Source organism: Corapipo altera, unplaced genomic scaffold (genome assembly GCF_003945725.1).
Source record: "Corapipo altera isolate COAL_440 unplaced genomic scaffold, ASM394572v1 268, whole genome shotgun sequence".
Taxonomy (NCBI): domain Eukaryota; kingdom Metazoa; phylum Chordata; class Aves; order Passeriformes; family Pipridae; genus Corapipo; species Corapipo altera.
This window is the reverse complement of record NW_020884901.1, coordinates 10,181,391-10,197,420: the sequence shown is the minus strand read 5'-3', so window position 1 is coordinate 10,197,420 and position 16,030 is coordinate 10,181,391. Positions and strand designations below refer to the sequence as shown.

At 54.5% G+C, this 16,030-nt stretch overlaps 1 protein-coding gene across 3 annotated transcripts in view; it reads right to left on the bottom strand.

Annotated features, from left to right (window-relative positions):
• The window catches only part of RGS3 (regulator of G protein signaling 3), an 88,812-nt gene extending 78,349 nt beyond the window's left edge, over positions 1-10,463 (bottom strand). The window contains exons 1-3 of one of the 3 annotated variants that reach the window (XM_027650197.1): positions 10,335-10,463; positions 10,018-10,139; positions 4,878-5,027 (exon numbers count right to left, since the gene is read on the bottom strand). In XM_027650197.1, the coding sequence (XP_027505998.1) occupies positions 4,878-5,027; positions 10,018-10,048 (181 nt within the window). In that variant the 5' untranslated portion in view covers positions 10,049-10,139; positions 10,335-10,463. Of the gene's footprint in view, positions 1-3,758; positions 3,931-4,877; positions 5,028-10,017; positions 10,307-10,334 lie in introns of those variants that run through there. The other 2 variants (XM_027650196.1, XM_027650198.1) reach the window with 2 other exon arrangements.
• Between the last annotated feature and the right edge of the window lie 5,567 nt (positions 10,464-16,030).

Genomic DNA, 16,030 nt, shown 5'->3' with positions numbered 1-16,030 from the left:
CACAGAGGGATGGACACACTGCTCACACACCTCACAGAGGGATGGACACACTGCTCACAACCCCCTCTGACACAGAGCTGGGAATAAAATCCAGCCTTTCCACAGCTCCAGATCCAACATGCAGCTCCCACTGCCTTTGGAAATGCCTGTGCCAGATCCCTGAGCTCCCACCTCTTATCTGGAGCTGCAGTTGGTGATTCCCAGCACTGCCTGGGCCTGTCTGCCAGTAACTGGTTCCCAGCATTGAAAACCCAGCGGGTCCCAGCCCCTGTGCAGGAGGTCAGTGCCAGGAGAGCCAAAGTGTGAACCCCTGCTGAGCCAGGGCACAGGTCCCAGCCTGGCACTGCTGCTCTGCCAGCCTGCTTACACTCATACCCTCGCTCTCCCAGGCACTGGTAACTCTGCATCAGCCCAAAAATCCACCCACGAGGCTCAGACTGGCACGAAGACTCAGCCCAGCTGAGTCAGAGTGTGGGTGAGGTGGTGCTGGGCTGCAGGGTGGGCTGCCAGGTCCTCATATCACTGGCACTGTTTGGGCACAGAGGGCTCTGCCCCTCTGAATGTCTTCCCAAAAAGTTCCCTGGGAGCTGGGCCTTCCAGCCAGGATAGGATGTGCAGATTTTAAGGGCGATGCAGGGTCTATAATCCATGTAATTGTTCTGGACCAACCCAAAACTAAACATTTCCCAGTGCCCCTGGAGAATCCAGAGACTGAGAGCATCAGTAGCACAACATGTCATTTAGAGCAAAACATCCCCAAATAGTCCAAAGCTCCATTTAGTCCAAAGCAAAATATCCCATTTTTCACTTCTGTTCCAGTTTACAAAACACAACAACCAAAATAAGTGTCTAAACATAATTTACAGACATTTAAACATCTTTCAAGTTAAAACCCAACATCTCATTTTGCAAAAGATGTACCCAAAGGGCTCAGGCTTGCTGGGGGGGAAGGGGATATCTGATGGGATTGTTTAACCTGAAACAATTTTCCACTAAAAAAAAAAGTCAAACCTCTCAGCAGCTCACATGTGTCTGTGTGTGCTTGAACACGTGGAAATGTGTGTCTGTGTGCAATTATACATGTGCAGGGTGAGAAAGGGAAGACAAAAGCCAGGTGGGGTAAGCCAGGAGAGCTCTAATACTGGTTTACAACAGGGAGAATAAATACTGTGCCCCAGTTTCATGCTGCCACCCCAGCCTTTGGGCACAAGGCTCTAACCCCTCTATCTCCAGATCTCTGGGGCTGTGGGAACCCTCTCCCAGCTCCACTGAGAGCACGTACCAGCCTTGGCAACAGGAGAGCAAAGTGCCCCCGTGCAGCCAAGTGTGACAGGAATGAAGGGCCCTGGGAGGAGAAGAGAAGCTTTTGTGCTGGGTAATTCGGGGGGAGGAAGGTCTACCATCCTGGCCTGGGGATGGCTGGGGCTGCTCAGCTCCTGGGGGAGCGTGTGGGGCCAAGCTTTGCACCACCAGGGGTGGGATCACACCAGACCCAGCCCTGGGCACCGTGTGTGTCACTGCTGCTTCTGCCACAGGGACAGTGCCCAGGGCTGTGTCACAGGCTGCACCAGCACCAAAGAGAGGAGGGAGGGAGAAAAGGGGCAGTTCTGCCTTTTGCAGGCAAAACTGGCCCTATTGGAAGGGTTTGGGAGTATCGGTGGGAAAGGTCTCTCCTGTCCATGAGGAACAGAGGACACTTCCCTCTTAATGCATCTGCTCCCAGGTGTCTCCAAAGCACATGGAGGGACAAATCACACACCCAGCAGGCCCCAGCCAGCCTGTCTGACACAAAAGGGTTCCAGCCTGCCCTGGCCAGGGAAACACTTGCTGGCTTTGCAGCAATTCCAGTGCTTGTGTAGGGGTTGGGATCAGGGAGGGAAGCTGCTGTTGGAGGAGCCGATCCAGCCTGAGCTGGTGGAAGGGATTTGCTGTGCCAAGGTCTGTGCTTGGACAGACCTGCTGTATTTTCTCAGCTGTGCAGAGCAGTAACCTCCCTCCAGAGCTGGGTGGGCAGGAACACAACCCCTCTCACAGCAAGTTCTTGGGCTGCATTCCCACCTCAATCCAAGAGGGTCAGAGAAACCTTTTCCCCAGGTTTACCTCTTTTGATACATCCCTAATGTGACCTAAGGGAAACAGCTTCAGCAGACAGGACCTGACACAGCTTGTCCAGGTCCCCTACATTCAATAAAGGTCAATATAAATTAAAAGAGTGCAGAGAAGAGCAGAGGGAGATCCCACAGGCAGCTCCTGAGTGAACATCCCATCACAGAGAGCAGGGCTCAGCTGGTCTGCAGCACAGAGAGCACCCAGGCCCCGTCCACCTCCACCCCACAGGGCCAGGAGAGGCAATTCTAGCTGAGGAACAAAGCTGGCACAAGGAAAAGAGGGGAAAAAATGGGTATGAACAAGCACAAGATGGTAATCAAACAGGTTCCCACCCATGAGAGAAGTTTGCCAGGCTAAGGGAGGAGGCACATGAATGTTCTTTGGGAGCAGACCTAGCAGGCAGGAAAACCTGTTCCTTACTGATGGGCTCTGACAAAGGGAAAATTTGGGTTTCTGCTCCTGAAGTGCTTTTCTGCTTTACTGTAGGAAAAATGCAGTGTTGGCCCTCCTGAGACAGCCAAGGACCATTGTTGGGCATTCCCACCAGAGGACAGCAGTGCCAGGTCCTGTCTGGGCAGGGGCACAAGGCAGAGCACCCTGAGATCACCATCTACAACCTCAGGCTCTGGCACCAGCCCTTTGGAAGACCCTCTCCTGGTCACCACATGGAGAAAGCAGAGCTGGCCCTGTCCTGCCATGGCTCTGCTGCTCAGAGCACACGGTCCTCATGTCACCAGTGCTGCTCAGCCCATGGAGGCAACTGTGGCTGCAGAGATGAAGCTTGGCCTGGACTTGGTTACAGAGCCAAGAGGCATCAGAGAACCCACATTATTGGGCATAAGTCCTATAGACAAACACAGGAGGATTTCAGCTTCCAGGCAGTCCTCAGCAGTTTGACACTTCCAAGGCAAAACAGGGAAGGAGCAGCATCCCTAGGAAGGGGCAGCAGCCCTGGGAAGGGGCTCAGTGCATGGCTGCCTGCTCTGCTCACCACAAGAAGCTTTGAAATAAAAGAAAACTCTTGCTTAAAAAGCAGCACCCAGAAAGGGCCACTCTGAGTGAGGCCCAGCCATCCCACACCACAAATGGCCAAAACATCTGCTGCCAAATCCACCTGCTCAAGAGGGGGGTGAGGGGCTCAGAACCAAACCCTCCCCAGGCCAGCAGAGCTCGGCCCCCTCTGCCCACGGGGCTCCTTCAGGCCCATCCTGCAAACCTGAGACAGCCACGGAAAGACCCCCAGGGAGCAAAGAAGGAAACTGGGGCTGTGCCCTAACGGGGTCACGGCTCTGGCCAGGCCAGCCCCACACAGCACCCCTGCCCCTGCCCTGCCGGGGGCAGAACGACCCCGGGGCAGCTCCAGGGTGGCAGTGGCTGCGCGGTGGCCGAGGGCACTGCCCGCTTTGCCAGCTCGGTGGAGCCGCGGGTTATTCCAGCTGGGTGAGGCAGAAGTGACCGAGCTGCTGCTCAGCGCCCAAAACAGCCCCGGGGAGCAGCTCCCGAGCCCCTTCCCACCGGGAAAGGGGGCTGGGGCCGCAGCCAGAGCTCCGGGCTTTGCCCTGTCCCAGCTCCCTGCGCTGCACCAGCCGCAGCCACAGCCCCGGGCCCCGTGTGCCCCCTGCTCCCAAATCCAGGGGCTCCGCACTCACCGAACGTGCTCAGGCAGAAGGAGCTTCCCCGGGGATCATCCCGGCGGGAGCAGAGCGAGACCCTGCGGACACTGCCGGGCTCCATGGCGGGACACCGATAATTAGCCGCTAATTGGAGCCCTCCGTGCCCGGCCCGGGGCCGCCGGGCGGTGATTCCAGCAGGGAGTGCCCGGCAGGGCCGGGTTTCCATGGGACACGCGTCCAGCCGTTGGAATGGCGCGGCTCCCATTGGCCCCCGGGATTTGAACGGGAGCGCACCTGTGGGAACACGCGGGGCCATCCCGACACCGCGGGGATGCGGCCACAGCTCTGCCCTGGGCACCGGGACCCCGCCGATGCTCCAGGGATGAGCTCCTGGGAAAAGGGGGAAAACGGGGAAAACCTACAACCTCTCTCCTGTGCTGTGAGTAACCCCCGGGACTGTTCGTGCCACAGGGTTTGCTGGCACACTCAGCTGTCCGGGGAACGATCCCACCGGAGCAACGTGGGACAGGAGCATTTGGGGAAATTGGGGAAAACTGAGGAAATTACTGCAGCCTGGGAAAGGGTGCAGGAGAACTGGGGGTGAGCCAGGAAAGGGAGGGATGGCAGGGCTTGGGTGACCTGCTTGGCTCTCACATCACAGAATGTGCTGAGTGGGAAGGACCCACAAGGATCATCGAGTCCAGCTCCTAGCCCTGCACAGGACCATCCCCAGAGTCACACCGTGGGCTTGAGGGTATGACCCAAGCAAGGGAGGAGTCATGCAGGCCCCCCGGGCTTATGGGGTCACTCTGCAAGACCCCAGAGCAGCTTCTTCCATCACCCAGGACCTGGCAATGCACCCACCAGCTCTGGGGGCTGCACCACAACTTACAGGAGGCACCCAGAGCTGAGCATCAGCCCTGGAGAGTGTTGTGGAATGATGGAGATGGTTTCTTGGGGGGAAAAAAAAAAGAAAAGAAAACCAAACCAAACCCTCTCCAAAGGCTGGGCTGTCCCAGAACTTTCTGGGATGAAAAAGGATGAGATTTCCCACAGAGCCCAGGGTGTTGGATACACCCTCATCACACTCCACACCCTCCTGGCCAGGGCTGAGCCCTGCCTGGCCCACAGCCCCTCTCACACCCCATCACTTACCTTTCCCTTTCACTCTCGCATGACTGATCCTCCTCCTGCCCCCTGATGGTGCCTTCGGGTCCCGCAGGGAGGGTTGTGCAGCCCCACATGGCCCCTTCCTCACGGCTGGCAGATCCTCCAGCTCCATCAATGGGGGCCTCTGCCCCATCCCTGCCAGAGAAAAGAGATGAGAGCAGGACTTGGCAGGACAGGGAGCTGGCACACAGGAGACATCGCAGGCTCTGCAGGGCCCTTGGGTTTACCTGCCACAGGGGAATGTCTGCACCTTGCCCCAGCCTCCCCCAGAACAGCACACTGCCAGGGCTCCTGCACTGACCTGCCCTGGCCAGCTCTGCACACAGGTGGCACGTGCTGGCAGGTGACACATCTGTCCCAAGCCATCACCCCCCTGCCCAGCCCTGCCTGGGAGCAGGAAGGAGAGGAGTGATGCTGATCACTCAGTCCAGCAGCACAGCAGAACACAGATCCATGTTCAGAGGGAGTCACCCCTGGCACACGTCCCAGCTGCAGCCTTGGCCATGGCCCTTCACAGCCTTTCACATCCCACATGCCCAGAGCAGCCCGGAGGCTCTGCTCAGCACTGGTTTGTTACATTGGAAACGGATGCACAGTCCCACCAGGGCTCCAGTAATCTGTAAGCAGCTCTCCAGGACACTTGAGACACTGCCCTGCCACCCCTGGGTGTTCAGGACAGTCTTAGAATCATAGAAGGGTCTGGGGTGGAAGAGACCTAAAGATCGTTTCAGTTCCATCCCCACTTCCACCAGCCCATGTTGCTCCAAGCCTTGTCCAACCTGGCCTTGGACACTTCCAGGCAACCAGGGGCAGCCACAGCTTCTCTGGGCAACCTGTGCCAGGGCCTCCCCACCTTCACAGGGAGGAATTCCTTCCCAACATCCCATCTAACCCTTCCCTCTGGCAGTGGGAAGCCATTGCCCCATGTCCTGGCATTCCAGGCCCTTGTCCCCAGTCCCTCTCCAGCTCTCCTGGAGCCCCTTTAGGCACTGGAAGGGGCTCTCAGCTCTCCCTGGATCCTTCTCTTCTCCAGGTGAGCACCCCCAGCTCTCCCAGCCTGGCTCCAGAGCAGAGGGGCTCCAGCCCTGGGAGCATCTCTGTGGCCTCCTCCGAACTCAGTCCAGCTCCACATCCTGCTGTTGGTGGCCCCAAAGCTGGGCAGTCTTGCAAGACTCTGGCTGAGACCCAGCTCCCAACCCACACCCTGCTGATGTTCTGAGGCTCAGAGCAGCAGGGAGGCTCCACACAAGGAGGAACTGGATGGTTTCCTCATGTCCAGCTCCCTGTGAAGGCACACCAGCCCCAGCCTGTCCCTCCACACTCAGAGCCAGCAAACCACCACCCAGGAACCTGCCACAGGATCTGATGCTGACAGAGACAAAAGGGTACAGATCCAGAACTGGGAGCCTTGAGGGAGCAACAGCCCAGAGCAACCAGCACTGCCCAGTAACTCTTCAGGGTCAGAAAGGTCTGCCCAGGCTTCTTCCACAGAGACAGGCAGGTCAGGATTAGTGCAGCACAAGTGTCTTACATTGCCCTTACACAGACCCAGCTCTGGAGTGCCAGACTGACTCCCCTGAAGGGCAGAGGGGCAGAGCAGTGTCCCCCACCCCATGGTGGACCCACACCACACACAGAGAAGCTGTAAAAGCAAAAGAGCCTGACGTGGGATTTTGGAGTACCTGAGCACTCCAGGATGTGCCCCTCAGCCCTGTGCCATGGCTGTGTGTACCAGGATGGACAGATGGACAGCAACTCCCACACCCTGCCCAGTGCCTCCAGGTACCCCGAGACACCCCCAGCTCCACCCTCACAGCCCCCAGCCAGAGGGGCCTGGCACAGAGGCAGCAACTTGGAAAGGCTGTTTGCTCCCTAGAAAAGCTGCCCTTTCCCCCAGTTTCGCTGACTCTGGCAGGGGCACTGGGTGGTTCAGCTGGATTTACACTGGCAAAACTGCCTGAAACTGCAGGAAAAGCAACAGGAGGGACAGAGTGAGCAAGGGAGGGAGGGAAGGAGGAATGTCCACTGGACAGCCTGATCCATCACTGCCACAGACACCTATTGTACCACATGCATAAATCCCAGCCCCTCTGGGCACCAGGGGAGACAAATAATGACCCAGCAGCCTCCAAAGGGCTCCAGACAAAGAGCACAGCTCTGTTTGGGCTGCCTGGCTGTTCTCAGCCCTAACCTTGACACCCTCAGAGGCCTTGGGAAAGCACCCAGCCAAGCAGGCAGCCCAAACCACTCACTGTTTGGTGCCTCTGGAGATGTTTGGAGCCAGTGAAGGCCTGGCAGGGCTTTCTGCTGCCAGCTCCCACACAAAGCTCCTGCCCCACGGTGGCAAGGGTCCAAGTGCCTCCTTATCCCTCCTTCACATGTCCCAGCAGCCAGGCACAAGCAGGGCTGTGAGCTGGACACTGTGCAGCTCAGCCACCAGTGAGGCAGAAAAGGCCCAGAGCTGAGTCCACTCAGGCTGTGAGAGTCACCCTGGTGCTCCAGGGAGCACCCAGATCCACCCCCCTGGATGCTGTGTTGTAGCCCAAGGGTAGCAGGCAGCAGGGTGAGGGCTGTGGGCAGGGCTGAGCTGCCCTCCTGATGCTCAGCCCTTTGGCAGCAGTGCCCAGGAGCTCCCCATCACTGTCTCCAGCCACAGGAATCCAGAGCTCAGGCTGGGGTAGGGAGGGGGCCCCTAACAAAGATGTGATTTATTCTTTAATTGCTGCTTCTTTGCTCAGCACTGCAGTGGCCTTTGCTGCCCTAATCAAAATGCAGATGATGCACCAGCAGTGCAGGACATGTCAACAAGCAGAAACATCTGTGAGACAGCAGAGCCACAGCACCAGGAGCTCCCCCAACCTCTGCTTTCCCAGCAGTGCAGCACATCTACCTTTTCTCACACCACTGCTGGACTGGAGTCCAGGGGGAAGCTGGATCCCTGTTTCCCAGCCAAGCTGACGGTGTCAGAGCTGTGGGAGGTGAGCAGAAGATGCAGCCTGGTGACACTGGTCCAAACCCTGCAAGCTGGAGCCACCACCTAAACTCTTCTGTCTGTCTGGTGGCCCCCCAGCTCCCAGTGCTGCCCTGCAGACTCTGCAATCCTTCAGGACCAGTAATCCATGGGGATGCTGTTGGCTCCTGCCTCTCCAACAGGAACTTGAAGCAGCAAGCTCAGGGTGAGCTCTGGTGGAATGTGGTGGACACAGGAGGGGAAAGGCTGCTCCAGTATCTCTGCCCATACAGGCACCTGGCTTCCCACACCTGGCACAGCTGCTTTGTGGGTCCCTGAGGTGGGGATTACTGCAGCCAACAAAACCCAGAAGCACAAGGAGGGGAACACAGAGACCCAGGAGCATATCTCTGCACCACACTCAGGCTCTCCAGCCAGGAGATGACCTGCCCAAGCACACAGCCTATGCCACAGCATTCCACAGCTCCCTGTCCCACAGAGACATTTGCACCCTGCCCTTTAGGAACACCTCCCCATGGCCTGCTCTGTGCTCTCCCTGTGGACACAGGCACAGCCAGGGGGGCAGGTCTGGCTCTGGCCAGCAGCAAAGCCTTCAGCTCCAGCACAGCTCAGCAACATCAGAGCTCATCCAAACTGAGCTGAAACCGGAGCTGCCACATCCTCTGCCACATCTGCTGACAGGCAAGAGAGCCCTGAACACAGAGCTGGGGTGGGGATGAACCCCTTCTTCCCATCCTCATCTTCATCTCTTGTCTTCAACAGGCAGCACTGGTAAGAACCCAGGAGAGGAACTGAGTCCTGTGTATTTATGTTACAGAATATTCCAAGAGCTCTCCCTTCCTCCCCACAGGGAGGGTCTGGGGACCTCTCACAGCAGCTCAAACCCCCTCTCTCCTGGCTGTGTTTGTATTGCAGATGCAGATCCCCAGAAGAGAGGCCCTGGACTGCCTGGGGTCACAGTCCATGCTGCTGTCACCTCCTGGACAGCAGGGTTGAAGAAGGACCCTGCCACTGTCCCCAACATCCATCTGTCCCTTGCCACTGTTGGTGCCTGAGCTCCACAGACACAGGTAAATTATTTCAAAGCACTGACCTGAACCACCAGGAACCAGCACACAGTTGGGATGGCCCTGCTCAGGGATACAGGGTCATTTCTAAGGCACTTCTAAATGTTCCTCCCTTCAGGATAATCAAAAACTCCCCTTCATTTGTTCAGCTGAATTTGTTGCTGACATTCCCAGTGACCCCCATCTGTCACCCATCAAAAGCAAAGCTTTTCCCAAGCAAATTTACTTGACCCTCAAAAAACCCCCAGTCTGGGATTGCCTGTTGCAGTGAACCAGGGACCAGCACAGCTCAGCCCACAGGACAGGCACATGGAGCAGCACTCCTGAGGGAACAGCAAAGATCCCCTCTGCAATCCCAGCTATCCTGAACCTCTGGAATGTGAGCAGACCGTGTACCTGCCCGGCCTTGCCATGTCCTGCTCTCCTTCCCCACACAGCACCTCGACAGCACCAAGACCATGGTCTGTGTCGTTCCTCTCCGGCCCTGCCAAACCTGCAGCTCTCCCCAGCACACACAGAGTGCTGAGGGGTGTTTACATGCCCTCCTGTCTCCAAGGAGCTCCCCAGGCTCACACAAAGCCTCTCCTCTCCATGTCTTTATTGTAAAAGGCTTTTAAGGAACAAGCAGGACAGTAACAAATGCAGTGTCTCCCTCACTAGAGCAGGCAGGCTCACAGCTAGGGGGGAAAGAGTCCTCGGGGACAGGGCTTTCAAAAGAATAATAAATAAATTACAGTAAAGAGTCTCTGTGGGACTCCCAGGCCATGGGAGTCCCCCCCAAGCAACTCCCAGAGGGTTTGAGGCTCAGTGGCTGCAGAAATCACTCCTAACACTCAAACCCAGCAGATTCAATCCACTCCATCCTGCGGCACAAGGCACTAGAAGAGAGACCCGGGATAAACACGATCCCACACGGATCCAAACCCCCACAACGGGCATGGGGGAGATACAGACCCTCATCTCCTCCAGGTGCCAGGATCTGGCTCCCTGGTGATAACCAGGCACCTGCAGAGTCATCTCCCATCCTTCCCTCCCCAGGGACAGAGCAGTGCTGCAAACTGAACGGAGAAACCATCCGAGCACTCACGTGTGAGCCCTGGCTCTCCCAGCTGCTCCATGGCTCCCAGCAGGATCAGGATCCTCTCCAAGCACCAGCCTCCTGTGCTCAAGCTGTGATTTAGCTGCCACAAGCCTTTGACTGTGGCACCACTGTAGAGGAGGGGGGGGGGAAACAAAGCAAAACCAGTATATAAATGTCCCAAGGGAGCAGAGATCCAGTCTGGGAAGTTACAAATTAAATTGTAAGTTGGGAAGAGATGGTGGCCCTATCCTCCCCTGGCTCCCAACAGCAAAGAATCAACTCCTCCTAACTTCCCTCCTCACATTCCAGCCCCCGGGACTGACCTTAACCTGCAGTTTTGTTCAAGTCTCCAGCAAACTGCCCATTCAGCTGGTTGGCCTGGGAGTTAATGACTTTCTTTTAAAATTTAACACAGTTCTCCATCACAAATTTCAGTCTGCCAGCACTGGGATCTGCCTTTGGCTGGATATTCAAATCCAAGCACGTGCCTGGACAGTTATTCCAGGCAAAAGGGTAACAAACACACACAGAAAACCCACGAGGTTGAAGCTGCCTTAGAAACTAAAGAAACTAAATCAGACTGGGAAAAATTATCTGGCTTTCCAAATGGTAAGAGGATTGGAAGAAAGAGGGTTTGGGCTATTTCTGGGCAATCCTGAGGGCAGATTTCTGGGATTAGCACAGTCTGCCATATAGGGCAGACACACAAACCACAGCAGTCTCCCAGCAGCAGGATTGCTGCAGCCCCCTCTTCCCCAGGGTCCAGCTGAGGTGCTCCTGCCTCTGACACCACCTCGAGCACAGCTGAACCATTCCCTGGAAAACACCAATGAGGAACTCAACAAAGCTGCAGACTGGCTGATAACCAAATCCTTTTCCAGTCTGGCACCCAAGGAAGGTTTCTCCTCCTGACAGGGTATCTTTAGAAACACCACACCTTCTCTGCTCACTTCCCACAGCCTGAGCATCCTGTTGGAGCCCAAACCTTCCAGACAGCCGTGGCACCCCCAGCAGCACCCTCAGCAGGGTCTTTGCTCCTGCCTTTGCCAACATGCAGCTCTGTTGGGATCTGCTTTTGGGGCAGATGCACTTGGGACTCCACATTCCTGGAAAATTGCCCCTCCCAGCCCAGAGAGAATTTTACACTGGGGGTTAAACAAGTACGGACCCATCACTAACAAACACCTCGTGGGCTGCTCCCGCCCTCTCTCCACTGCACAAAGCCACCCATCCCCTTCTACAGTGTCCCCACAGCCAGCACAGGATCCCAACAGGGCCCTCAGGTCAGCACTGCTGCCTTGGTGAGATATCAGAGTCTGAGCCATGTCCAGAGTCTCATAAGAACTTTGCATCTCTGTAGGACTTGACACGTTTGGCATTTTGCACCTGTAGTTTTGGGTAACAAACCCTTTTCCAAATCTCTCTCTCTGCCCCTTCCCCAAAAAATTAACAGTCTGAACATGCAAAGGGGCCAACCCACAGCAATTCTTGAGCTCTGCACTGGTGAGGCAGTGCTGTAAGACCTCAGGATGCCCCTGGCTTGAAGCACAGTGAGTGCTCCCAGGGCAGGCAGAAGCTCTGAGACAAACCCTACGAGAGCAGGAGCTGGGACAGACCTGGGCTGCTCCCCAGGAATGCAGAGCACAGACCAGCCTGAGTGCACAAGGAATTGTTCCTGTGCCCATCCTTTGGCAGGGCCAAGCTTGCTGAACTCTGAAAACAGTTCATCTCATCCCTCACCCTTTCCACTCTAAGGCTAAACTGTGGCTGAAACTAAAGCAGTTATAACAATGGTGTGGTTTGTGTTAGAGCTACTCCCTAAACCAGCTCCTCTCCATGAGAGCAGCAGAGAGACAGGTGGGAGAGTGAGAAGTTCTTGTTTTTTTCCTTTCAGATTTTCACCTGCCTTGAACACTCTACAGCTGCAGAAACTGCCTGGCTGCTTCCCTTGCCTGCCCTGTGCCTGGTACGGGAGACACAAGGGGTTAATTTGGAAGAGGGATTCCTTAGAAGCCCAGTGATGCTTCCTGGTCACTCCAGAAACATCCTGTACAGAACATCTCCTGCAGGGCCTGGCAGAGCCTCCCCAGTGAGGAAACAGCAGCTACAGCGAATTCTGACAGAGCAACCCATGGGTTATCCATCCATGGATTGTGGGCTCCCCATCCCTGGAAGTGTCCAAGGCCAGGCTGGATGGGGCTTGGAGCAACCTAGGTTAGTGGAAGGTGTCCCTGCCCATGACAGGGGGTGGGACTGGGTGAGTTTTCATGTCCCTTCCAACCCAACCCATTCTGTGATTGTGATTCTGTTCTCAGGAAAGGAACACAGCATAGTTTAATTCACTCTCAGAAGGCTGAGAGGAGACACTGACCCCAGAGCATTAATGGGGCACCATAAACTACTTTTTTTGTCCTCCTTTTCTCCTTTTGCCTTGTCTAGCCTGCAGGATAACAGTAGGCTGGGCACACACCTCACCTAGGAACAATGCCCAAACACCTCAAAATCTCCCCAGCTCCAGACTTTGTCCTTGGTTTTGCATTTCCTTGAGGCACTGGGGCTTTTCAGGCCATTTAACACATGCCTGTCTTACACCTGTAACCTGATTAAAAGCACAGCTAATTACAGCAGTACATAAATTCATGGCACCATTCTCCTCCATGTGCTCTGAACCCTTGATGACACTGGGGAAGAGCAGTCCTGTGAGACATTCCAGGTCTCTTAGAGGGTGTCTGATCTGAGCATCCAGTCCTGCTGCAGCATTTTGACAAATGCTGAGTATTAATCCATTTCTGATTTATTTTAATGCAATAAAAATAATATAATAATCAAGCTGGGTCTTTAGTGACACTTCTCATAAAAGAGATCGGTTTCAGTACAGCAAAAGGTCTCTTGGGAATGATGCTTTGGCCTTAGAATGCTCAAATGGATCAAGGTAATTAAGTTAAAACAGCTTAAGAAGTTATTGACTGTCACCTGAGCTGAACTCTGTGCTCAGTCTGGAGCTGCAGCAAAGAGCTGAGCTCCTGGGTCAGGTAACTGAGACCATGTACCTGGATCCTGCTTCCCAGGGCTCCACCCGGGCTCTGGCTCTATCCAACCTCCCAGTGAGCAAGTTTAGCTCACTAATTTCACAGAAAATTAACTATTTCTGGCACTGGCACAGCAAACAGATTCAGCCAGGGCTTATGATGGGGGCAGAGAGAGATCAAATGCCAGAAATCACGGAATCCCAGATGGGTTTGGGTTGGAAGGGATCTTAAAGCTCATCCCACTCCTACCCCCTGCCATGGGCAGGGACACCTTCCACTAGCCCAGGTTGCTCCAAGCCCCATCCAACCTGGCCTTGGGCACTTCCAGGGATGGGGCAGCCACAGCTTCTCTGGGCAACCTGTGCCAGGGCCTCACCACCTTCACAGGGAAGAATTCCTTCCTAATATCTGACTAAGTCTCCTCTCCCTCAGTTTAAAGCCGTTCCCCTGGTCCCGGGGCACAACAGAAAGGGGTAAGTCACCCTTTTTCTTGACAGAGATCTCCTTTGTCTTGTGAAATCTCACTCTGAGGCTGCACCGAGTTATGAAATCAAATGTACCAAGGTTCTCCTACACTTTTATGTTCAGATTGAGCTAATTTAGTTGAAAGCTACATCTGAAAAGGCAGCTGCCTCCTTTCCCTCCCCATAACTCCATGATCCTGACTCCTCCTTTAGCCCAGGCATGGGAGCAGGCACACAGAGTCTCTCAGGTTAGAAGGGACCCAGAAGGATCATCAAGTCCAACTCCCTGCTCCTTGCAGGACTACAAAAAAAAATTATATGACTAATTGCATCCTCCAGATGTTTCTTGAGCTCTGGTGGGCTTGGTGCCATGACCACTTCCCCTGGGAACATGTTTCAGTGACCCACCACTCTCTCAGTGAGGAATCTTTTGAAGAATATTTAAGAATATAAGAATATTCAAGAACGTTTAAGAAAATAAAAGCAGACCCATTGGGTGAGACAAAGCTCAGTGTCCTGTTTCACATCAGGAAGTGGTGCCTGGGGGAGAACACAAGAATAGAGGAGCACATGAGACATTTTCCCAAAATAGCTGCCCAGCCCCAAACTGAAGGACTTTCCACTACAGTTGGATCAAATTTACTGTACATTTTGCAGCCATAGAAGGAATTGGATCCCATTTGGGTGGTGCCACACCATTAGTCCAGCCTTACTGGGCCCCCTTTAAGCCACTTCTGTGGATTAATTTGCATTCTGGATCAATTAGCAGAGCCCAGCCTGATTATTGCATATATTGTTTCACCCTGATTCTATTATCCGTAATCAGGAAGGTTTTCCTTTCCCTCCAAGCTGAAAACACTCACTTTTCACAATGTTATTAAAGAGCACGAGGTTCATCTGTCCAGGTGAGAGAACGTCTGACCCTGCTGCAGAGTTCAGGCCTGGAAAGCAGGTCTGGCTGAAGCACAGAGCAAACAGGAGCAAGATTCATGGCATCACAAACCCGAGTGAGCACCGGGGAAGGTAACACAGAGGTTACCCTACAGCTTTCCTTTGCAAAGCACTTTCCAAAGGGAGTAACAAAGTTAGAGTTAATGCAATAGTCGGCCCACGCAGCTGGAAATAGCTCCTGACCTGGAACATGGGATTTGTCCAAGTGCCTTTCTCAGGTCACATAGGAGAGTCCACTCAATCAGCAGAATTTCAGGCTGGAATTTTTTTGACAGTTAAAACTGCTGAATTAATATATGGCAAAAAAAGCATCCCAGGAAGATATTCTGAGAATGAAAGTGCTGGAGGCCTTTGTCAGAGATGATCTAACCTTGGAGGGCCTGAGGAAGAGAAGTGTGGGAGTGACACCTACATGGGACACTTACATCCCCTGGGAACTGGGCTCCTCACTGCACTGCCTGGCTTGTCTTTAGGGAAAGGGAAAACAGGGTGGTTCCAGACATTAGCTCTAAGTTAGAGGATTGATGCACTTAAAAATTTATAAATTACAACGACCAAGTAAAAGCTTATTTCCTTTTAAAAATGATGCTGTCAAGTGTTTCAAATTATTATTTTTTCCATTAAAAAAAACCAAAACACAACCTCCCAGACAAATTTAACCTGGTAAATGCAACCCCGTGTACCACCATCCCACACCAGTCTGGGATGTGTCCCTGCCTTCAGCCTTGTGGACATTGGGTCTCTTGTTGTTGGTTACACACACTGAGAGACAACAGGGCATGGCCTGAGCTCTGCCCTGTCCCTCTAGCTCACCCTCAGCCATAACTGGCTCTGCACAGCACTTGGGGTGGATCTGTTCAGCACTAATGGGGGGGGAAAGGTGTGAAGTGACTCACAGGGTTAGGAACTCACTGAATGACTTTCAGGCTCAGGAGCTCCCAGATCCTTGTCCCATCAGCTTTCCCCTGTCCAGCTCTCCCCCTCTGTCCTTGCTCCCACTCCCAGCCCCCAGAGCCCCCATGAACTCCCAGTCACTGCAGTGTAGCACCACCTACACCTTCCCCTACACACACACCTGCCCCTCTACCTACACCTGCCCCATCACATGCACCTACACTTGCTATACCTGCCCTTATCCCTACCCTTATCCCTAGCTCTGCCCCAACACCTGGCCCTACATCTACAGCCACACCTGCTCCTATTCTTGCCCTTATCCCCTATTCCTTCCCTTCCCCTTATCCTCTGTCTCTATTGCCTTTCCTTTCCCGTGCCCCTAAGCCTCTCCTTATCCCTATCCCTGCCTCTATCCCTACTCCTACCCCTATCCTCATCCCTTGCTCTTTCCCTTCCCCTGCCCCATCCCTCTCCCTATTCCTGCCCCTGACTGTCTCCCTGCCACTATCCCTGCCCCAACCCTATCCCTATTCCTGCCTCTATCCCTATTCCTGCCCCACTCCATCCCTATTCTTGCCCCTGCCCCTATCCCTATCCTTGCCCCTGCCCCTGCCCCTATCCCTATTCCTGCCCCTGCCCCTCTCCTTGCTCCTGCCCCTATCCCTTCCCCTCCCCTGCCCC